General features: G+C 45.1%; 1 protein-coding gene across 3 annotated transcripts; it reads right to left on the bottom strand.

Annotated features, from left to right (window-relative positions):
* Positions 1-1,607: 1,607 nt before the first annotated feature.
* Positions 1,608-23,007, bottom strand: CB3H14orf93 (chromosome B3 C14orf93 homolog). Of its 3 annotated transcripts, XM_043555780.1 has the most exons (8): positions 22,918-23,007; positions 11,381-11,528; positions 10,482-11,242; positions 7,970-8,290; positions 4,524-4,585; positions 4,195-4,298; positions 2,910-3,022; positions 1,608-2,659 (listed from the first exon to the last, which is right to left on the bottom strand). In XM_043555780.1, exons 3-8 carry the CDS (start codon positions 11,079-11,081, stop codon positions 2,240-2,242), a joined length of 1,620 nt encoding a protein of 539 aa, XP_043411715.1. In that variant the 5' UTR covers positions 11,082-11,242; positions 11,381-11,528; positions 22,918-23,007; the 3' UTR covers positions 1,608-2,239. The 3 variants fall into 3 exon arrangements, with proteins under 3 accessions (XP_043411715.1, XP_043411714.1, XP_043411716.1); XM_043555779.1 differs by having other exon boundaries at positions 10,482-11,528; XM_043555781.1 differs by lacking the exon at positions 7,970-8,290 and having other exon boundaries at positions 10,482-11,528.
* Positions 23,008-24,316: the final 1,309 nt, after the last annotated feature.

Genomic DNA, 24,316 nt, shown 5'->3' on the forward strand with positions numbered 1-24,316 from the left:
GTAACAGAGGGGAGCTATCAGGTTGCATCCAAAACCTGCTGTGAGCAACATCTTCAGAATTAACCATAAGGCTCTCCCTCCTTTCTTGTCTCCATATGGAGAAGGAAAACCTGGATTCTTCCTTCCTATTACAACCAGAATATCCACAGAACCTCTCATATTTGGAAGCTTTCCCCATTTATAGTGAGGATGGGAGACTGAATCTCTTATGAAAAGTTGAGGAGCCTTTGGTGGTGGCAGCAGTGGGCACAGTTGGGATCAAGCACCTGTATTTTCAGGGGATAACAGGAAACAGAGACAAGTGAAGGGGGAGAGGGATGCACTGAGGGCATACTCCAGTAGTGCTCATGACCTCAGGGTAATCACTCTTTTGGAGCCAGGAGCTCCACCAGCCCTGTTCTCCCTTCTCAAGACTTTAATTATGAACTATGTACACAGATGGCTCCCAAATCCCTATCTGTAGCCCAGACATTTTTTTTTTTAAGGTAAGCTCTACGCCCAACATGGTGCTTGAACTCATGACTCTGAGATCAAGAATCCCATGCTCCACTGATTAAGTCAGCCAGGTGCCCCTTAGCCCAGACTATCAGACTTAAAAACTCAGCTGACTACTATCATCTCCACGTGGTTGTCTCAAAGGCATACAACCCCCTCAACTGACTTCACCTTCTCTGCCTCCTGAAATTGGCCCCTCCAGCATCCCAAGTAAACGGCGCCATTAACCACTTAGATGCTTATGCCAGAAACCTGAACGTCAACCTTATGTCCTCCTCCCTCAGCCTTAAGTCCAAGCCCTGTCAATCACCAAGTCCTTTCAGTTCGGCTTCCTAAATCTCTTTCAAATCCCCTCACCATCACTTTCTGTCTAGCCACCATCTCTTCTCTCCTGAACCACTGCAGGACATCCCCCCCTGCCCCCGCCCCGCAAGGCTTTCTCCCTGCAATCCATCTTATCCCCAGGGCAAGTGATTCTTATCACAGAACTGACCATCTCATTTCCCTGCTTACCACCTTTGAAGGATTTCTCATGGCCTTTGAACTAAAGTCTATACTCTTCAAGATACTTGACAAGGTCTCTGGGTCTCTCCAGCTTTCCTCTGCACCAACTCCTCCCCATCTTTCAGGTATTACTTTAAACACCACTCTCTAAGAAGCGTTTCCCCACCACCAGAGTAGGTGAGCCAACCCTGCTGTCTGCTGCCGCTACACCTTCTGCTCCCCCATCACCACCCTTATCACAGTTCATTTCACTGTCTACTTAACTACCTGGCTTCCTGATTAGATAATAAAACCTAATCGGCATCTAACCTGATCCACAGTGTAACCACAGCACCCAACACAGTACCTGACACCCAGTAAGCAATCAGTATTTGTTACATACTGACTGAACAGAAAGCCATTTTTACTTCACAATCCATTCGTAATGCACAAAGTTTGGGTGTGGGTGTGTACGTGTGGGTGTGCGCGTGCGCACGCACACACGCACGCACACACACACACACACACCCCTTCCTCAAAATACAGTTTGGTTGACAGGACTAATAGCTACAAAGCCTCATATACTGCTTGGTCACACAGTGGGAGAGCAGCTGCTAGTGACACATGGGAACTCTTTAAGCTTTAATTTCTTCATGTGTAAGATGGGAATAATAAAATCTGCCTTACATAATTCAATAAACAATAGCTATTATATCTGTATCCCAATTCCCAAATAGAGACACAGCCGTGTTCTGCTCAGAAGCATCAAGCCCATGGCTGAGACTGCCCACCAGGTGGCAGTATTATCCTGGACTGGTTCTGTGCGGCTTCCACTGCAGAGCCAGACCAACAGTCATGGGGAAGCAGAAGGTACAACCAGGGCTGCTTCCCCAGAGCTTTGAGTGAAACCAGAAAAAAAACCAACTCAGAGACTGGGGCAGATGTCAAGAAGGCTTCATGTTTCTTAGACCCATCCTTCTCCTTTTTTTCAGCTCAGGCTCCCCGAGGCACTATTTATGCTTAGAAATAAGCATTTTCTGGCTTGCCATTCACAGTGGGGGGCGGTTTTCCCCCTTCTAGATAAGTCTTTATCCCAGCACAGCTGCTGGCTTCCACTTCCATTGGGGACTGTGTTAAGAAGAGAGACAGATTTGCTTTCTCAGACTGCAGAGGACATCTTGTTATTCTGGGAAGCCCCGTGGCCATCCATTTCTGGGACATGGGGAGTGGCAGAAGCCAGAGTTATTCTTGGTTATAGATTTCATTCATCCTTTTCCACTTTGATTTCAATGAAGGAGTTCAAGTCAGGACAACAGGTTTTGTGGGGTTGGTCAAAAGATGGGGAGACAGGTCCATTCTCATCACCTCCCTCATCTTCCTCTTCTTGGAAATTAGGATTATAAAGTTCTGGTGGAAGGAGCTGGGCCTCAGCAGAAGGTAATCGGTCTGAGGGAGGTCCATACACACGGTTGGCTTTTGTGCCATGCTTAGAGTTGGCATCCAGGTGGTAGCAGAGTTCCGTGAGGCGCTGGGCCCGGAAACGGGGAGGCCGGGCCACCCAGACACCTGGCTCATTAAGACTGTCCTCTTCGTCTGACATCAGCTCTTCTGTCACATCTTTCCATAGGCGTTGGTCCTCAGGTCCAAAATGCCTCATGATGCTGGATCGGTTGGCAAAAAGCTAAGGTAGGAGCCCAGGATAGAGATTAGGAAGAGAGACAGACTAAGGATTAGATTTGGGGAGAGGGGTTAGGGTAGGAAAGCTGTGTAAAATCTGTGCCTGAGAGAACCTAGCCCCCTCCCTCCTCCTCTACCTGCTAACATTCCTGGCTTTCAACCCTATTCTCAGATGCCAGGTCCTCTGGCCCTTCCCACTGCAGCTCAGTAGGGTTTAGCATTTAGCATCTTGAAAGGAAGGCCTAGAAACCTACCCGGTATCTGCGACTTCGAAGCTTCTTCTCCTCTTTTTCCTTCAGGCCTTTAAAGGGGTTCAGGGAATTGCGGTACTCACGCCTCTTAGTAAGGAAGTAGGCTACACAGGCTCCTGGGAGGAGGGAGAAGGGAGGGGGCAGAGAGCAGGGTCCTCTGAACCAGGTCCTCAGCCCTTTTTTCTGCCCTAACACTGTTGGCTGGGAAGGTGAGGGTCCCTCTAGATGGTGGGCTTTCTCACAGACCCATCAGCAGGTATTTACTCCTCTTTGGTTTAGCTCTCTCTGCTCACCTCCATGTCCAGCACTGACTCCACCCATATCTCCCCCTGGGAACACAAGTCCAAGCTTCTGTAACTCCCTCCCTGGCCCTTGACTCAATTAAACCCACTCCCATTCTACTCTGCTGGTAGTAGATTCAAGTGCTTTTTCAACAGCAGCTTTCTAAATGCTTCAGGGTTAGCTACAAGCAAAAAACAGAAGAGTAAGGAAAGTAGAAAACCCAGGACATAATATTTAGGGACAAAAGGGCAGGCCTGGGGTGCCTAGGTGGCTTAGTCGGTTGAGCGTCAGACTCTTGATCTCAGCTCAGGTCATGATCTCAAGGTTCTGTCGGTGAGTTCAAGCCCTTTGTTGGGCTCTGCACTAACACGTGGAGCCTGCTTGGGATTCTCTCTCTCCCTCTCTCTCTGCCCCTCCCTCACTTGAGTGAGCGCGCACATCTTAAACTAAATAAATAAACTTAAAAAAACAGAAAGCGCAGGCCTGGATTCTGACTTCCTTTTCTTTCTTTTTTTTTAACTTTTTTTTTAACGTTTATTTATTTTTGAGACAGAGAGAGACAGAGCATGAATGGGGGAGGGTCAGAGAGAGGGAGACACAAAATCTGAAACAGGCTCCAGGCTCTGAGCTGTCAGCACAGAGCCCGACCCGGGGCTCGAACTCACGGACCACGAGATCATGACCTGAGCTGAAGTCGGCTGCCTAACCGACTGAGCCACCCAGGCGCCCCCTGACTTCCTTTTCATAACACCCTAGATTCAGGCCCTGCAGAAACATCATGCACGCTGGTTTCAGTCCTTTCCTTTTCCCATTTTCAGTTCAAGCAGGGCAGGGGAATAAAAAAGCAATTAGAAACAATTCTGTGAAGATGTGAGAATAGCCCAAAAATTTTATTTTAAGTCCACTCTTTTGAAAACCACCCAAATCATCTCCATTATGCCTCTACTCTGAACAAGAACAGTGAGTGGAAAAAGATGAGATGGGAGTTAATTCAGTTTTTTCTCACCTTTCAGCTCCTTATCAGTGTAATTGTGGGGACTGGTCACCAGCTCCTGCTTGAGCTTTTCCAGAAGGAACTTCACTACTGAAATATTCCAAGAAGACTTGATGCTGCCACAAAGATCATGAACAAGGCAGTCAGCATTTTGAAAGCCAGAAAAACAGAGATTCCTGGCATGAATCAACTGTGTGGTAAATGCCCTCACGGCCAAGGGCAGGATGCAAGGGGCAATGGTGAGAGCAAAGCCTTAGCCTCATTGTTACACTGGAACAGCCCTCTAGTTCCCTCTCCTTGGCAGAGTACCTTATGATTGTTTTCCCTCAAGGGGATCGTACCTTTCAGACCCATTGAATCTCTTGTCGTTGGTGATGTGGTTATGCACATTGTGGACCAATTTCTAGGCGAAAAAACAAACACAGATTCAAGCTGAGAGTGTATATGATGGAACCCTCCTCTGTTCCCTAGGCATTGTCTCTATGGGGTTCTCTGCCCGAATCCTTCCCATAGTCTGGGCACCATTTCTGATGATACTCTTTCTTAGCCAGAGAGCCTATCCAAGTCAGTACTTCTAATGTCCCCCCTTTTTTGGTCCTTTTCATTTAATTTGTATGGAGGCTCTAGGATCATCCCTGGTCTTACTTTTCTGTTCCTGGGGAATATGATCAGTAGAGCAAAAGGTCTCAGACATTTTCACAAACATACTCCTTACAAATAGCCAGGAGAGAGCAAACATACACCAAGACTACTGCAAGTGGACATTTCTTGAGGCCACCTATTCTTGCAAATTTTAAAGTTTTCTTTACAATATATCTGTATTTTTTTTAATCTAAAAATGTCTTCCAATCTTTTAGTACAATTGATGACCCAGGAAAATGCCCTAGGTGTATATATCCTTTTGCACATTACCACAAGTCCCAGGGGTATACACACCATGGTCTGAAAAATACAAACCTAAAATAACAGAAATGTGAAATGCAAAGGACCTTGGAGACTCTACCACCCAACCTCCCTTTCACATCATCGAACAGGCTTTCAGCTTTGCTTACACACCTTTAATAATGGGTTCTCACTAGTTTTTTGGGCCAGCTTATTTTACTGTTGAACATCTCTAATTGTTAAAAAGTTTTGCCTTAGACTCCAAAATCTGACCAGTTTTGCCTATAACGGCACCTAACATCTTTGAAGACAGGTCTCATGTACTCCCCACATCTTCTCCTATTCAGTCTAAATATCCCCAAGTCCTTCAGCCATTCCTCATGACAGTTTCCAAACATACTCTTCATGAAACCGTCAGGCTCTCTGGCTTGCCAGTGTCCCTTGGACAACATGGCACTGGGAACTGAATCTAATCCATCAGCTGGGACCTGGCCAAAGGGAGCATTACTTCCCTGAATGGAACTCTACATTTCTAGGAATGAAACCCAAGATGGTGTTACCTTTCTTAGCAACCCCACCCCTATTCCCAATGTCACAGGGTTCATTCACTGTGAGCTGTCAACTCAAGTCTACTTTTCACATGGATTCCTATCTCTGCCATTCTACAACTGCTTTGCTTTTTTAACTTTGATGCAGAATTTTACATTTCTTCCTATTAAATTTAGTTTTGCTGTTTCTGATTATATTTTTTATCTCAAGCTCCTTCAGTCAGTGGAAATTCCCAGTCCCAAACCGATGGACCCATATACTGATCTCAAGACTTCAGTTTCAATTAAGAAATCCCCATTTACCCTTCTGCTTCTATGACTGACTAACCATATCAATTTAGGAAATTTTTATGGTTAGGGTCTCTACTCTATAAAAAAGGCCTGTAATTAAACTAGCTTCTCATATTTTATATATTTTACCTCTTAGAAGTCCCAACTTAAGGAATCACAAGAGGTGGGCAAATGCTTCAAAAAAATTTGAAAGTGTTGCAAAAAAAGGAAAAAAGGGGAGTTGCACAGCTTCCAATTCAAGTGGCTTGGAAGAGATCAGCTGATAAAAATCAAACCAGGCTTGAAGTGGAAAGGGAAAATACTCCGAGACAATAATAAGTGTTAAGACTATAAAGGCAGCTGGCTCACCTACCTCCTGAGTGAGCTAAAAATAAATATATTCCCCAATGGGTAGCTGGGATTTGCAGCATTCCAAGAAGTCAGTGGTTCCGGTTTGGTCCTTTTGGATCCCTAGCAGTGACCCACAGCAGCCTGAGTGGATTGGAGAGATGCCTCCTTGATTCCTTCCCAGAGCTAAAGGCTGGAAGACTGAAGGCCTGCGGCTAGCCCTCTCCCTCTAAACCACATTTTAAACCTTCCTCTGTGATGGGCAGCAAAATTCCCTGACCGGTCCTCCAGGGCCTTTTCAAGTAATGTAACAGAGAGCATGGGGAGTGAGCGTACCCTCCTCCAAGGTCCTCAGTTTCACCAGGCTCTCCAAAGGGCAGGTGGGAGCCAGCCCTCCACACCGACCTCTCGCTGGAGGCAGTAGGCTGGAGAGGAATGGAAGTGGTCGGAAACCCTAATTTTATGCAAATTGTAATTATCATACATTTATTCATGATTTAAACACTATGCTTGAAATGCATTTCTAGATATATATGCCTCCATTTCTATCACTGGAAGCAAGAGATTCATGACAGAAAAACTAAACCCTATTCGTGATAAGTGAGATATCCCTGAACATAACCAAAATTTTAAATGAAGTCTGGAAAAAAAGATAATAAAATAAAATAAAACGAAGGTTAGAAACCAGTTGATTCGGATTATGAACGGTGTCTTCCTTCCCAGGGATGAAAAGAATCCCTCGGTGTAAAAACAAATCAAGTGAAAGGGAGAGTAAGAGTCAGGAGCCCTTAGGAAAGGGAAAAAGAAGAAAGAAGTAATGCAGATGAAGAAGGTGTGCGCGTAACCGGCTGTCTTCACCTTTACTAAGACTGTGACAGGAGGAAAGGGGCTATGCCGTGAGATTTCTTCGGATGGGTGTGAATGATGAGCTCCCCTCCTAATCAGGACTCTCCAGTTACTCTATCAGCGATAAGCCAGAGAAAGGAAATGGCTTATAGTCCATATGAACACGATCTAGCTAAGGAACACCCCCGTGGTTATCAGAAAGATGTTCTGGGGCACAGAGTTGATCCACAGGACAATGGTTACCTTAGAACAGGGTTTCTCAACCTTGGCACTATGGACATTTTAGGTCGAATAATTTTCGGGGGCTGCCCTGTGCACTGCAGGATGCTTAGTGATGTTCCTAAGGCTCCAAGCCACTCCAAGTTTCAGGCAAAACTGGTTCAACCCGGTACCTTCCCTGCCAAGATCCCCTTGGATCACTAGACTGTCCAAACCTTCATAACTGAGCTGAGTGTCTAGTGGTCCTCTGCATCCTTGGGGTTTGGGACCACCTCAGGATACCTTGGCCTTTCTGCCAATGGGTCCCTTGCTGCTTACCCTGAACACTGGTAAATGGCAGGCTGTTTCCAGTGCTAGCATTCAGTGGTCGGTCTGCTCAATCCCTTAAAGATCTTCCCACCAGGATTATTAGATCATTGGGAGGAGGTGTGATATAATTCCCTTCTCTTTAAACAGAAGATTTCAATCTATTTGGCAAAGCCTTAAAAAATTCCATGATTAGCAGGGGGACTGCCTGTCCCTAGGGCTATGGACCAGTCTGTCTCCTTCTTGCCCCTCCCTCTCCAATATGATACAGGACACCACTCAATCAATATGGGAAGTTTAAAATCAACCCACACTTCATTCTTATCTCTCCAGACTGAAGAAAAATTTATAGAATTGAGCTCACTCACGGAGAGTACCAGATCCCGCTTGCGCCTGGAGTTCTTCTGCCCACTCCCTCTGGTCCTGCATGGGGAAGCAGTAAACCCTAGAGAGTGTCTCAGCTCCCCTGTTCCCCCAGGGCCTGACTCTTCCAAGGCACCGTCCAGCGCAGCTGCAGCACTGAGCATGTCCTCAGGGCGGGGCGGTGGCAGCTTGGTTCCATTTTCTGGCCCTGTCTCTGAGGTTGCCCGCTGGATAGCCAGTTGTGTGGCTGGTGAGAGTTGCTTGGCATAAGCAGGGACCAGCACCCGCTGTACTGCACCCTCAGAGGCCACATAATCATCCACCAGCTAAGAACATAAAAAAGAATAGCCTATTAGCCATCCAGGCTTAGGGGAACCCGGTCACCCATCATTCTTTGGCCAAGGATAATGAGAGAGTGGAAAGCAGGGGGAATCCAGGACAGTCTTTAATGGCCAATAGCTTGTTTCTCTGGTACTCCTATGGGGGTGTTGGCAAATATTTCTGGGGTACCCAGGGCCTCTCATGTTGAATCGTTACCATAGGACTGATTACAAGGACAAGGCTTGTTTCTGACACTCTATTTGTGAGGAATCCTCTATGATTTGCTCTTGGGTATAAGAACCGTAGCCAGGCAAGTATTTTGTCTAAAAGGCACTGGGGGAGGAAGTGATGACAAGAAAGGAACACCGAGCAAGAAAAGAAACAAGAAAATAAAATGATAACAACAAAAGGGAGAAATAGGAGAAAATGGGAGCAAAGACGGGAGCTATAAAGTCAGAAATTTCTAGAGAGGCTGGCACCAACTGTCCCCCACCTCCCACCCCATTCCCTTTGCACCACCTGTCTGTGCCCTCACTTGATCCTGCCCTGGCTGCATCCAACCGTCGCTGCCCTGACATCTACTTGCTGCCTGTGCCCTCACTCAAGGACACACAGGGCAGGGAAAGGAAGGAAGGAGGAAGGAGACTGAGGGAAGAAAGGAGGGGGGATTTCTGCAGCCAAGAAAACAAAACAGTGAAAGTGGGGGGGGGGGTGGGAAACACAGAAAGAAGCGGGGGAGGAGGCTGAGATTTATAGACCTGTGAGCTGCTTTCTGCGCTGTGAAATCTAATTCCGTCCTGTCGGCTTGGAAGCCTTCCCTGCCTGACAGAACCACAGCTCAGGGCATCGCCTGGCCTGGTACCTGGTGCCTCCTGCCTCCTCCCACCTCCCTGCAGCCCCAAACCCCCCTTGAGTTCTGGCTGGGCAGAGGGAGGCATGAGGCAGTGACCACCACCCACCCGCATGGCTAAGCCTTCAGGGAGCAGTGACCAGCTGTAGCGTGACACTGGAGGGGGACATGGGGCTTCTACATTCGTTTCTCAGATCCAGCAGATGGGCTGGGAGTTTCCTCCCTCCCATCTCCCCTGTGTGCTCTGATCCTTTTCTCTTTCCTGGGTGTCAGGGCCTTGTCATGTGCTGGAGGAGGAAAGAGAGGGCAGGGCGGGAGCATGAGGGAGGAGGGTTGCCAGACCTCCCACTGTCTCTCAAGTGGCGACACATCTGTTACTTTCCCATCTCTATGATCTCTGTAGTTGCTCCATCTCCTTTTCATACTTCCGTGTGCCACGCTCCGCAGTTTTTACTCTACTCAGCCAGGGTTTGCCTGCTCAGATGGCCCTGAGCAGTAAAGAAACTGAAATAGCACAAGGTGCTTCTGTGTCTTTTCCTGCGCACAAAATAGGTGCGCTTGCTCCCCTCGTTCTCCCTACATGCCATTCTCTTCCGAGGAGCTCTCGACAACGACTGTCTGTCCGCTTCTTGTCCTCCTGTTACTCCCTCCCCTCTGCCTCCCTCCCACCTTCCCTCACATTCTGTGGCACGCATATATTCTCTTTCCATTTAGATACACCTTTCCTCTCTGCTTGGTTCACTTTTTCTCCTTCCTCAACCCTTCATTTCCACCTGCCTCCTTCCCTCCCTACACCTGTCTTGTGTCCTTTGTCCTCTCCGTCTCTCCTTCCTTCCCTCTCCTCCCTCTCTGTCCCCCTCTGTCCCTCTCCTCTCCAGCTCTCCCTTCCTCTCCACCTCTGCATCTCCCCCCTCCACATTCCCATCTCTCTCTGTACTGAATTCCTCTTGGCAAGCAGAGGGCCCATGATAAAATATGAATGAGCCGTCTGTGCACGGCAGGCCTTCTCGCCAGGAGAGGCAGAGCCCCTGGAGCAGCTGAGCCAGCTGTGGAGGAGAAGGTGGCACACAGAGCTCCTGAGAGGGAGGGAAGGGCACGACCATCACCACGCACACCAGCAATGACCTGCCGAAGAGGTTGAGGCTCAGAAGAAAACAGATGAGTGCCGACTATCCCTGCCGGCTAAGGAGACTTGGTGCTGTCCTGTTTTTAGCACAAGTAAAACCAAAAGAAAGGCTTACGGCTGGAAAGAAACTAGAGGGAGGGGGAAGGAGGAGAGAAAGGCCAGGAGAAGCAGTCAGGAGCTACCACACGACACTAGCGTCCTGCTCTGAGGCCATACTCACGGGATTGAGCATCGGGGCCGCCTCGCTGGCAGCCAGGGTGCATCCGGAGAGCCGCGTGTCTCTCTGGCCGGCCGGGAAGCCCAAAGGCCCGGGACCCACAGCCGACGCGGCTCCCACCTGCCACAGCTCCTCAATCACCACCTGCATGCCGCTGCCCACGCTGTCACACTCCTCCTCTGCAGCAGATGCGGCCTTGCAGGCTTCCCCGGGGCTCTCTTTGAGAGGCCCAGCCTCCTCGGGTGGGGAGCCCTGGGCCCTGCCGTCCCCATCTTCCTCAGGGGCGGAGGCTTTCCCCTGCCTCAGCTCACCCACCTCCTCCTGGAGACATTTTAGTAATTCGTTGTTGGCCCTGGCGAGCCCCAGAGCAGCCTCAGCCAGGCCCACTGCCTTCTCCACGCGCTGGTAGATAATGTGAAGGAGCTGCTCTGAACTCTGAACCGCCAGGCCATGTCCGGTCACTGTGATAGGGGTGCTGGGAGGAGGGTTCCCGCCCTGAGAGCTTGTGCTGCCCCCACTAGTCTCGCTCTTACAGGCGCAGCAGCAACATCTGGCCTCACTGCCACCAGGAGGGGAGAAGAGAATGGTGGCACTGAAGGACATGGTTGACCGCAGTGGGAACAACTTCGGTCACACTGCCGGACTGCTCCAAAAGGCGTCCCCAGTCACTGGACTCCAGTCGGTAGGAAGCTCTGGCCTCTTTGCATTCACTTTCCTTTGTCATGGAGGGTGACCAGAGGAGCCTGGGCACCAGGCGGTGGATTCTGTGAAGGAGGAGCAGGCAAGCCGTGAGGGAGCACACAGTCCATGGCTACCTGTCCTTGGCCTGGGGAGGAGAGATGCCTTCTTCTACCTGCAGATCCTGTGCTCTCCTAGCACAACTCGCTGGGTGTCCCACTCACCCGTGGCCAAAAGCGTGGTGCCTACACAGGCCTTCCTGATGAACAGAGTTTCATGGAGTAGAAGGCATTCTTCCTGCACCCAAGCATGGAACCCGCCACCACTCCGACCTAAGGAACAGAGCAGGGACTCAAAAGGACCCACAAGATTCTGGAAAGATTAGAAGATTAAGGAAGAAAATGCAGATCTGTCTTCTCCTCACTATCTTTGCCCTAATAACAGTCATTGCATTTTGTCTCCTTGACATCATTCCTGAAGGAGTTCAGAACACTCCTTGCAGGTTATCTCATTCACACAGCAGCTCTAGGAAACACATATTACCCCAGGTCCACAGAAGAGACATGTAGAGAAGTGATATATCTTTTCAAGGTCATAGGGAGACAGCAGAATCCAGTTATTGCTACTTTCAATCTAGCATTTATTTTTTTTTAACTGAGACCACTTTCTGTTGACATAAAGAATCATGATTCTACCCTCTCTATAATTTTCTTACAGATGCATTCAGAGTAAGACTCCTAAATAAGGAATATGCCGATCACTGCAGCCCTCAACATGTCACCAACCCCACACTATTATATCCCTGATGCTTTGGGGATGGGGCAGGGAAAGGAAGGGAAAAGCTGGATCAGAGAATCAAGCTGTGGTGACCTGGGGCTGCACAGCCCCCTTGCTCTCACGCTTGTGCATCTGGGCCTCCAGCCCCTGAAAAGAAGTCCAGCTGTTCTGAATCCTACAGCTGGTAGCCCAGAGAAATCACCTCCTGGGCCCCTTACCTCCACTTCTCAAGCTCCTTGAGGGAGCGGCAAAGCTCAACAGGCACAAAGCTCAACAGGCACGTTTACATAGCTAAGCCACTTTGCCCACATGACCAGCCCCATTAAAGAAGAAACCAGAGGGGCACCTGGGTGGCTCAGTCGGTTAGGCGTCTGACTTCAGCTCAGGTCATGATCTCACGGTCCGTGAGTTCAAGCCCCACGTCAGGCTCTGGGCTGATGGCTCAGAGCCTGGAGCCTGCTTCCGATTCTGTGTCTCCCTCTCTCTCTGCCCCTCCCCTGTTCATGCTGTGTCTCTCTGTCTCAAAAATAAATAAAACGTTAAAAATAAAAAAAAAAAAAAGAAGAAACCAGAAAACCAATGATAAGCCAAACTGCCTTACTTTTGAATCACCCTAGTTAAGCAACTAAACCATTCGAGAAGAAAAAGAAGAAAAGGTGTGGGAGGGTTGGATTGTACCACCGAGAACACTTCAAGGAACTTCAAATTGTCTTTTCTAAATACTTGATTATAGAAAAAAGAATCCTTCTTCCTGAAGCTCCCTAAGTGACAAAGTCTTGAGTATGTTTATAATTTGCACAAGAGATACATTTCCATCTTACCCTTTAAATTATATCATAACATCACAATTAAAAAAAGAGGCGGTTAAGAAAATTTTCTATATATTGAGATTTGGGGGCTTTTTTCTGCATCAGCAATCTCATTTCAGAAACAGGTAATATCAGTGCCTCTGAGGTACTAAAATGTAAATCTCACAATGCATTTTAATTACATTTGGTTATTAAAGAATAGTCTTTAATTTGCTCTTTCCACCTTATATATCGAAAAAACGGTTTCCGTGCCAGGTATTCGCTTTTTGTAAGAACTGAACTCAAATCCATTTGCAGCTTCTCTGTCATTAGAGTCACCGGAAGGCACAGCTAAATCTAAAACTAAAGGTTAGAGGAAAGCACTAAGCAATTCTTATGTCAACTTATGGATGTGTCATTTATGTATCCTTTCTCTTCTTAAATAAGGGACTTCACTGTTCTCGCAGGGTCTTTAACCAACATTATGCAAGGAGTTTAATGTGAAACGTGGCTGTTGTGAGAAAAAGACAGTTATGTAGAGGATAACATACAGATAGTGGCCAGTTGGGTTCAGCATTTGTGAAATCAGAAACTAAGATGCATCAGGTTGGGATACTGGGTAGGTACCCCTTCTGGTACCAAATTGACAACAACCACATTCTTACCCAGAACACTTACTCTTTCTTGCAAGAGGCCTTTACCCCTGACACTGTTGTGCCTGCCTTGAGCCCTTCCCTCCACCTCGACTGGTCTTCTACTCCAAACAGCACAGAACTGGAAGTAAAAAAAATATATATTTGGGGTTCTCATCCTGCTGCACTACTTAGCAGCTGTGTGAAATTGGGCAAATTATTCCCTTTTTTGAGCCCCAGTGTTCTCATCTCTGCCTACTTTGAGAGTTTTTGTGATGACTATACATAATGTATGTAAGGCACCTACAGAGTGCTGGCATATGGTCAGTGCTCCACAAATAGCAGCTGAATGATATTATGATTGTTCCTGAAATATTTTGTGTTCCCATCCTGGACCCCCATCCTGATTTTCCAATCTCAAAAAAAAAAAAAATGCTGTGGCTTGGAATGGAACTTGGATGATTTTTCCCCTACATTTCCCCCCCCTAAATTTAATAACAAATTTCTAAGAAACAATAAATTCAAGTCTACAAAGATGCATGTAAACATACTAAAGCTTCTATGATGTACATTAGAAAGGTAATTAAGAAAACAGAGTATTTGCAATTTACTTACTCTCATGAGCTGGCTTTAGACTAAGGGTAATATTCAATTCTGCCAGCTTTTAATGATAAATATTATTTTCATATTTGTGTTGACATAAAAAAATCATGATTCTACCCTCTCTATAATTTTGTTCCTCAACTTATTTCTGCTTTTCTCCTTTGTGTATTACCTAACTATGTCCGCTTTAGAATGTCACATTCAGAGCAACAAATAGGTATTTTTTTAAATTAACCTGTCTATATAAACCTGGTACAGTGCAGTGCAGCACAATGGGTATTCAAATACAGTAAAACCTTGTATTGTGAGTAACTTGTTCTGCGAGTGATCTTCAAGATGAGCAAACATTTCTAATAAATTTTAACTTGATAAAGGAGTGATGTCTTGCAATACGAGTAGTATGTGACACTAAAAGTCACATAATTACAGCTGAGCCAGTGGTTCTTGAAATTCCCTTTAATATAGAAGTGCTTTGGATTATAAGCATGTTTCCAGAATGAATTATGCTCACAAACCAAGGTTTTATTTTACCTCTTTTTTAGTTTCTATGGACATTCCTGCTGACTTCATTTCCGTGGCTCCCCTAGCCACTTAAGCTCAAAGACAGTGAAATGAAAAGGATAAGGAAAGAGGGGCATCTGGGTGGCTCAGTCAGTTAAGCATCCAAATCTTGATTTCAGCTCAGGTCATGATCTCATGGTTCATGAGTTCGAGCTCATGTTGGGCTCTGTGCTGATGGTGCCTCCTTCTCTCCCTGCCCCTCCCCTACTTGTGCGCTCTCTCTCTCTCTCAAAATAAATAAATAAAACTTAAAAAAAAAAAAAGGACAAGGAAAGAAATAAGGGCCATCAGGTAATAAAAGAATCTTTCACATTATAATATTTACTAACCAGATAACAACTTAAATGTTGGATAAGTTGGATTAAAAGCAAAACAAACACTAATTCGTTAGTTACATATACCCCCATTAGAGAAAAAGAACACGTTAGAAAAAAAAAAAAAAGTTGTTTCTAAAAACTCTCAGTATGCAAGGCCATGCTGAAGGATGAGTCACCAAAATGGATTGCCACCTCTAAGTACTCAAATGAAGGGAAGACAAAGTCCTTACATGCAAGGAGATTACAGCATATGTGAGAATGAAATGTTCAAATGACAAAACAAAATACATACAAGTGCCTAAAAATATGGTGCAGACAAAAATTCTTAATTAGTTAGTTCAAAATAATGGAAAGATGAACAGAATGAAATCATGAGGAAGGGGTCTTACAGAGGAAAAACCTCCAACAGGGCAATGTATAGAATGAACAGGGAGGGTGGGAAGACGATATGAGAGATGAGAGAAAAAACAAACATTACAGGAATTAACAGGGTACATGTGTGAGGTCAGAGTAAAGGGGCTTATATAGAAAGGTACGGAACACTGATCCAGGATTTTGAAAACCAAGTTAAGGAAATTCTTAGAGTAGGGGTCAGCAAAACTTTTTCTGTAAAGGACCAGACAGTAAGTAATATTGGCTTTGCAAGTCATGTGGTTGCTATCACAACTACTCAACTCTGCCACTGTAGCACAAAGCAGCCACAGGAAATACATAAACAATGAGCACAACTATGTTCCAATAAAACTTTATTTATGGACAAAGAAATGTCATAAAATATTATATTTAATTAAAAAATGTAAAAGCCATTCTTAGCTCATGGGCCATACAAAAACAGATGGTAGGCCAGAAATGTCCTATGTATGGGCTGTAGTTTGCTGAACCCTGTCTTAGACACCTAAAGTGGAAGAGTTAGAGATTAGGAGACTGTTTAATCCTGAAGTGAGGTGAGAATGAGGATTGTGGATATGAAGGTTCAACATCCTGGAGGAAGATCTGATAATATTTCTTTATTAGACAACTTCAAGATTATCAATCTGAGAGTCAGAAGATGGTACATTGACAGATGATAGAAATGAGGATGCTGAGAGGAGGCACCATCATGTTAAAGAAGACGTGTATTTTTATTGATTGATTGATTGATTGATTGTTTTTTAGGGAGCTCTACACCCAACTTGGGTCTGGAACTCATGAGTCAAGAGTCACATAATCTACCAACTGAGCCAGCCAGGCACCCCAGATGAGTGTTTACTTAACAAGTTAAATTTCAAACTGATAGCAACATCTTTATTTTTTTAATATTTATTTATTTTTGAGAGAGACAGAGCATGGACAGGGGAGGAGCAGAGAGATAGGAAGACAGAATCAGAAGCAGGTTCCAGGCCCCGAGCTACCAGCACAGAGCCCGATGTGGGGCTCAAACCCACAAGTCACGAGATCGTGACCTGAGCTGAAGTTGGACGCTCAACCGACAGAGCCACCCAGGCGCCCCAGCAACATTTTTAAATGTATGTCCTGATAGCAACTGACTAGGACTGGAAAACAAAACAAAACAAAACAAAACAAAACAAAACAAAACAACAAGAGGAAGGTCAGAGCTGGGATGCAGATTTAGAATCTTTGCAGGAGGGAAGTAGCTAAACCTGAGAAAGTGCATGCACTCTCCAAGAAGTAAAGATGAAGTGTGAAATGCAAAGGCCAAGGACAGCGCTTCAAGCCAATTTGTGGAAGAGGCTTCATTAAAAGAGAAGTATGGTCAGTGAGGTGGGAGAAAAAGAGTGTTATGAAAGCCAAAGTAGAAAGAATGTCAAGAAAGTGGATCTAATCCACTGTGACAGGTGCAGCAGAATGGCTAAAAAAGATGAAAATTAGGGAGATATATTTTATTTGTCTGTGATGGTCACTGGTGATGACCAGAAAGGTAAATCCTGTAATGAAAGTAAAACTATGCAATAGATTAAAGAGGAATGATGGAGAGAAAATGGAAGCAAGACATGAAATCAAGTCTTCTAGAATTTAGTTATGAAAGGAAGGAAGGAAATGTGAAGTCAGAAGGGGCCCTAGAGCTTTGGTATATTTACAAAGCAGAAAGAAAAAGGCCAGTGATTTTTCTGACATTAGCCATAGCAACATTTTTCTAGACATGTCTCCTGAGGCAGCGGAAACAAAAGCAAAAATAAACCATTGGGACTGCATCAAAACAAAGACTCTTGATTTTGGCTCAGGTCATGATCTCACAGTTTGTGTCTTTGAATCCCGCATTGGGGTCTGTGCTGACAGCCCGGGGCCTGCTTGGGATTCTTTCCTTCTCTCTCTCTCTCTTTCTCTCTCTCTCTCTCCCCCTCTCTCCCTGCCCCTCCCCAGCTTGTTCTTTCTCTCTCCTTTTCTCTCTCTCTCTCTCTCAAAATAAAGACAAACTTAAAAAATAAAAGAAAGAAAAAGAAAGAAAATTTTTAAAAAAGGGTGGTTGTGGTTCCTGGCTGGCTCAGTCGATAGAGTATGTGACTTGATCTCAGGGGTCGTGATTTCAAGTCCCAGGTTGGGTGTGGAGCCTACTTAAAAAAAAAAAAAAAAGACTTAAAAGAAAGTAAAAGCCCATGAAAAAGTAAAGGATGAAGCTATTAGAAAATAATTTAATTTTCTTTTGGGAAGGCTCTTCCCAATGTAAGAAAGAAGGAAGGGTAACTGTTGCCTGAGACTGCAGAGAAGAAAAAACGGATACAGAGCAAAGATTCGTTGAGGTGGAGAGAGGAAGACAAAGATACACTACTGAGACTCTCTTTTTTACTTAGAGGCAGATTTTTCTTGGCATGAATAATTCAAATTGATAACAGAACTTTATTATAAACAGTGCTATATTATCTGTTGTTACAACCTGTTAAATCCTTTTCTAACACTCCCAGACTAACATAATTAATTATTCTTGCTTTTTTCCAACACTGACTTATGGTTCTAGAGCCCATTTAACTCTGCCAACACTATTAAGGAACAAAAAATTTATTCTGATATCTTTATTATATTTCTCAAAATGTATAACTGTTTAATTCAATAACCCATGAAGCAATCCATGAAGTGCTTGGCAAAGCAATGGTTAACTGTAGTAAATTATCTGGGCAGTGTCGGTACCATCATTATTAAACATTTTAATACTGTCAGCTTTTGCAATTTCAGATTGCTAATTTACTTTATCATTTTTGCAATGTTTATTTATTTTGAGTGAAAGAGAGCACACGTGCATGGCAGGAATGGGCAGAGAGAGAATTCCAAAGAGGCTGTTCGCTGTCAGCAAGGAGCTGGACTAGGGGTTTGAGGTCAGGAACCATGAGACCATGACCTGAGCTGAAATCAAAAGTCAGACCCTTAACCAACTGAGCCACCCAGGCACACCTCAGATTGCTAATTTATCTTAAAGCCAAGAATTCATATTTTTGTTCAAGAGAGGAAAAAAAGGAATAAACTAAGGTTGACCACCACAGAAAAACATACAGACCTTTTACCAAATGCTATCAACTTTTAGAGCTGAGTGTTAAGAAAAAGATTTTTAAGGGAACCTGGCTGGCTCAGTCCATAGAGCACGCAACTCTTGATTTAGGGGTTGTAGGTTTGGGCCCCCATAGTGGGTATAGAACTTACTTTAAAAAGATAAAAGTTAAAAAAGAAAGAAAGAAAAAGATCTATAATCTTTTGATGAGTTGCCAACACAAAGTAACAACAGTTGTCAAACTTAAGTTTGCATAAAATATGTTTGAGGTTCATTCCGTATTTGTCTAATTTTAATACATGTGAAAGGAGCCCAGAAAGTGCATTTTTCAATAATTCTGATATTTTCTTCATAAATATTTAGATAAAAAAGAAAGAAAAGTCATCTTCTTCAGACAGATGAGATTGTCTGAGGCTGTCTCAGGGTGAGACTGTCCATAATCTTAACTACCCCTTTCCTCCCAAGTCACACGTATTTTTGTTAGAACTAAATATATCATACTCTTGGCAGCTCCCTTGCTTGCTTTCAACCCATTCTGAGCTTGAATTTTCTGCATGACTGAATTCGCCTCCAAACTATGAAAAATAAAAGTTTCCTCACTTTTAATAGATGTCTATGATATGGTATCACTCTAATGATATATGTCTTTATAATGGGCCCTTGACTCATTCAGGGTCACGCTAGCAACGGAACTCCTTAAATGTGATTACGGAAAGCACAGCAATGCATACCATAATTTTCATTTTAAGAAATAAAAAAAGGAAAACGGCCACTTAAAGCTCCTGCTGTGCTGGTCAGCCCTGCTCCTCCACTTGGATGTGCAATATGGCTCACCTGTTGGAAGGTACTCTCAGAACCTATTTCTTTCTTTTCTTTTAATGTTTACTTATTTTTGAGAGAGAGTGAGTGTGGGAGAGGGGCATAGAGAGAGGGGGAAAGAGGATCTGAAGCAGGCTCTGTGCTGACAGCAGCCAGCCAGATGGAGGGGGGTGGGGGGGACTGGAACACAGGAACCATGAGGTCATGACCTGAGCCAAAGTCTGACACTTACAACTGACTGAGCCACCCAGGCGACCCTCAGAACTTATTTCTATCAAAAAAGAGCTCTTTTATCACACAAGAGCAGAGAAACAAATACCACAAAATATTACTTTCCTATGTTTTGAAAGACTGACCCATCTCACGATCTGCAGACTATCTAAAACCTCATTTTCAGGGTTTAAAAAAACAAGAGATGTAGACCTAGGGGGAGAATGAGATCCTAAGAAAAGGATTCCATTCGCCTGAAATTTTCATGTACACTTGTATGGTGGTACAAGGGTTTTTAGCCTAGTGTAGCGGTCTTTTTCATTTACATTTGTTAAAATGTAACTTGGTAAGATTAAAATCCTGGTTTAAGATTTTCCGAGAAATGTGCCTGACATAAAGGGCAAGTCCTGCATTGCTGGATCAAGTGAAAAATGAACCACCAGCTCCTAAAGCTATATCATGTGCCCTGTGAGCCCTCGATAAATGTTAGTTGATTAAATATTAGTCAGAGATGACAAGGTGGGCACCAGAGACAGAAGAACCATTTCCGAAGGAGCGTGGTTCAGCTACAAGCAGGACGACCGGCAGCGACGCAGGAGGAACAGAGCTCGAGCACAGCCCTCGAGGCCGCAGGGGTCATGGCGACTCGCCACTGAGCCCAACCTCAGAGAATACCCAGGGGGTTCCGGGGAATGGGGTGTAGCGGCAAATAACCGAGAGGCCCAAGGCGCTGGGATCTCGCCGCCTCACCGTGGGTACACTACGTGGCTACAAAAGCTCTGAGGACTCGGTCTGGGAACAGCCCGGAAGTTCCTGCGGCGGTCCTGCTCTGGCAGCCCTACAGGTGTTCCATCACGGGTGTTCCACCGCGTGTGCCGCGCGCCACCGCGGCCAGCTGACTCAGCTACAACTACACGAGCTCGCGGGCTGGGGAGAGAGACCGCGGCGCCGGCCCGTGTACCCGGCCAGCGCGCGCACGCGGCGAGGCACCGCCCCGCCTGTCCTCTGGCTCCCGGTGATTGGCGATTGAACGACGAAGGGAGCAGGGCCAGGGACGTTATTGGTTGCATTCCACAATCACTCAACGAGCCAGGGAGGGGAGGGGCCTCTTCAGGGCGGGACACGACTGCTAGGCTCTTTCAGGGCCGTTAGGCGCCATCTTTAGCTTGTTTTGTTTTGTTTACTCGGTTCTGTCTTCTGCTGCTTACAAGGCTGCGTGTACACGATTATAAACTCAGTGGCCACAAAAAGGTCTCATACATTTGGTGGTGGAAAGCTTTTAATTCCTGTCGGCCTTGGTTACAGACCTTTCAGATCCCACTAGCAAGGGGGCAGTTCCCCTTAGTTCAAAGTTTTCATCTCTACGAACCCCAAAGTCAACTGAGTTCAGCTGTGCTTTGGTGGGAAGGCCAAGCCAACGATATATTCGTGGGACTCAACGCAGGGACCTTGGACATGAACCTAGGTTCCTAGTAAAAATCAAATGGCTTAGCAAGTGTACTGCTCTACAAGAGCTCTCTCACGAGAAGTTAAAAAGTGATGCCCTGCAGTGATGTGAGAAAGAATTAGAAAGAGCAAACTCCATTAAAATTCCCAGCACCGCGGCCATCACAAAATCACCGTAATCTGACTAGATTTCAGAGATATGCATGCAGGTCTAAACTTGTGAAATGATCCGTATTTGAGGCAGTATTTATTAAGTACTGATCTGACTTGCATTGTTGTTAGTTAATAAAAATACACCCAGTACAGGTAAGTAACCTAGAGTGCCCACAGAGGGCGACTTTCATCATGAATTTCAAGACTGTACAAATAATTTTAAAGCTGTTGTTGAGGCGTCCCAAATGCTACTTGACACTGAGTAGGACGTTAACTGAGGAATAGAACTGTGTTACCATCACCACACAGAGGCTCTGTTGTAATGAAATTTGAACTCTACAGTAGATCCTTTTATATCCCGGTTGCTACTTCACTGGTGACATTCCAGTTTCTCCCTCATCACCCCATATACTTCCTATGCTTTCACTCCAATCTGCGAATGCAGATTTTAATATATTTTCCGTATAACTCCTAATAGAAGACACTGGTTCTGTAACAGAATGAAGGGAGAATATGGCTCATATAACAGGAGGTCCTGCTCTAAGCTTGTTTTGTCCTCATGCTTATCCTTTTCTGTGACTCTTCCACACGGGGAGAAGGCTTCCCATTCCAAAAATGCAACATGATAACCAAAATGCATTTCTTATCCCTCCTTTGTATTATTTGCCTTTGCCCCCTCTGGCCCCTCCCCCATCACAACCATCATGAACAGTTTTTGAGAATTGGACTTGACTGGATTATTTTCCTGACACTTTGCCAGCTGTGGAGCTTTTCAAACAAATCCCAACCTATAAACGACCATTTTTGTCAAAAAGCCAAGGGAGACCTTCCCTTCAGAACACACCAACGAAACCACACATAAAGGCCAAAATATACACAGCTGTACATTTATGAACGTGAGACAATAAAAAGCAAAACCACTTAGGCAAAACAATCACTAAAGAAGGCTTTGAACCACAGATTCAATAAATTGCCTACCCTCGTTTGCCACATGGACTATATACTCCCTGGCAATTATTTAATTATTCACTGATACTTTAGAAGAGTAGTAGAAAAATACAGTAAATGCACATAAAATGAAAGTGCCTAAGTATGCTAAGAACAGGATTTCTTCTAAACTCTAATTTGCACACGAAATCCTGTTTTTAATCACTTTTGGGAACACAACAGAAAAAAAAATCACATCCTAAGGGCTACTTTGCACACATAAAACCAAAGGTAATCTTTTTTTGAAAACAAAATCTGATATGGCACATATACACACACTGTACGTATACACAAAGCACAAAACCCCAAGATAAATCTTTATGATATCATTTGCTCACACACACACACACACACACACATACACTGTCTTCATGAAAATGTAAGACACATTTGTAAGAAGGGCTTTGCCCACCTCCCCAGGGAAATGAGTGTCTCAATTATAATATCCAAACATTTTTAACCTATTGGCCTTGGACAATTGCCACATTCAAGCCACTTGGTTTTGATTCTGGGGGAGGGTGTGTAAAACGCACGCAAACAGCTTTGTGAGAGTCTCAAATCTCCGCTTCTTTCGACGTTGCCCTTGACGTTGCCCGTGGCAGAAATTTACATTATCCCTTCAGCCCGCCTAAAAAGAAGAAGACGAAGAAGAAAGAAAGAAATCTATACTTCCCAAGCGTCTAATTTTTTTTAAATCCCTCGACCATAAAAATTTACCAGTTTTCTTTTATGATAACAAAAAGAAAAAGAATCTCTACAAATTTGGCTGTTAACAGTTGTACACGGCCATCCTGCTTCTCAACTTCTTGGTATATTTAAAACCTTGACCAGGAAAAAGAAAGAGGAAGAGAGACAGAAAAAGAAATGGGGGAAAGCGCAAATTCCCCTTAGCAACAGTTTCCTCACCCCAGCACTGCCACAGATCTCTATTTTTAAAAATTTTGAAAACACACACAAGATTAAGGAGGAAAAAAAATGGAAAAAGGATACCCGAAGGTCGTATGGCTCTTTGTATTCGTGTGTGTGCAAAAAGGAGGACTCGCGGCGCCCGAGCCGGTAAGCTCCGCCCCTCCCCGGACGCCCTCCCGGATTGGTCGCCGCCGGCGGCGGGGCGCCCCGCCCGCGAGCACACGCGCCGCACCCCGGGCCGGGTCCCCAGGGGGCCCCTGAGGGCAGCCCGACCCCCGACCCAGACCCCCTGCCATCTGGACCCTAGCGGTTGGCTGGCATCTATCCTTTTCCCCGCCTCTGTCCCTTTCCTTTCACTTTCTCACCCTCCTCACCCTTTCCCACCGTCTTTTCTCAGCGAAACGAGGCCCTCGGCATCAATATGAGTAACAGTCCAGTGAGCGAGCTCCTTCGGACATTGCTAAACTTGGTTAGCTACTCAGTGAAATTCTAGACTTGGATTAAGCATCAAGGACTTGGTGCGTGGGCCTGAGCTCGTGACTTCCAGGTAGAACGTCTCTGGGTCGTGGCTGTTGCTTGACACTCCCACCTTTACGTGAACGAACATTTCAAGCAAGTATGTGACATCCCTCAGGTGAAAGACAAATAGTCTTGGACTTTCGGCGATGCTTTTGCTCAGCCTGAGTCTCCAGTTTTTCTCTACCCGGCTAAGATAATATTCTCAATAACCGAAAATGGCTCCCCTTTACCTCCTGCATGAGGACCTAGTTGCTTGTACTTCAGAGTTAGACCACACATAATCCGGTCCCACGCTATTGTTTGTTCTTAGTTCCCACTGCCCTCACCTTTTTAACCCGAATTATTCCTTTGCTCAAGTGCTCTCCTCTGCCTGGAATAATGCCTGTTTCCTTTTCTCTGACTAGTCAGTTTTTATCCATTCTTCAGCTATTTCAGTCAACACAGACCACTTCCTTCTCTCCTATCAGAATGAACTTCATGCTTTCTCAGGTTAGCAGCACTTAACTCTACCTTGATTGTTTCACCTATTTTAGTGATTTCACACTAGTAAGCTGTTTGAGATCACAGATCATGTCTTAAACTTATTTTTCCATTCAGGAACCCCCCCCCCCTTTTTTTAATTCTGACTTCAGCAGCTGGCATAATTGTAGACAACAGTAAGCACTGGAAAAAACATCATTTATAATTAAGTGAGTGGATTTTTTTTCTACAAAATTTGAAACTCCCACAAGAATGTGCCTTCTATAGTAACAGTTCATGAGCACTTACTGTGCAGGGACTGTTCTGAAAACTTCACGAATATTACATGTATTTAATCTCCACAGTAATGAAGAGGTACCATGATTATCCCCATTTTATATTAGAGATTCGAGTACAGAGGTACACAGATCTATCTCAACTTACAGTGGGGTTACCTCCTGATGAACCTATCCTAAGTTGAAAATGTTAAGTTGGAAGTATA

This window comes from Prionailurus bengalensis, chromosome B3 (assembly GCF_016509475.1).
Source record: "Prionailurus bengalensis isolate Pbe53 chromosome B3, Fcat_Pben_1.1_paternal_pri, whole genome shotgun sequence".
Taxonomy (NCBI): domain Eukaryota; kingdom Metazoa; phylum Chordata; class Mammalia; order Carnivora; family Felidae; genus Prionailurus; species Prionailurus bengalensis.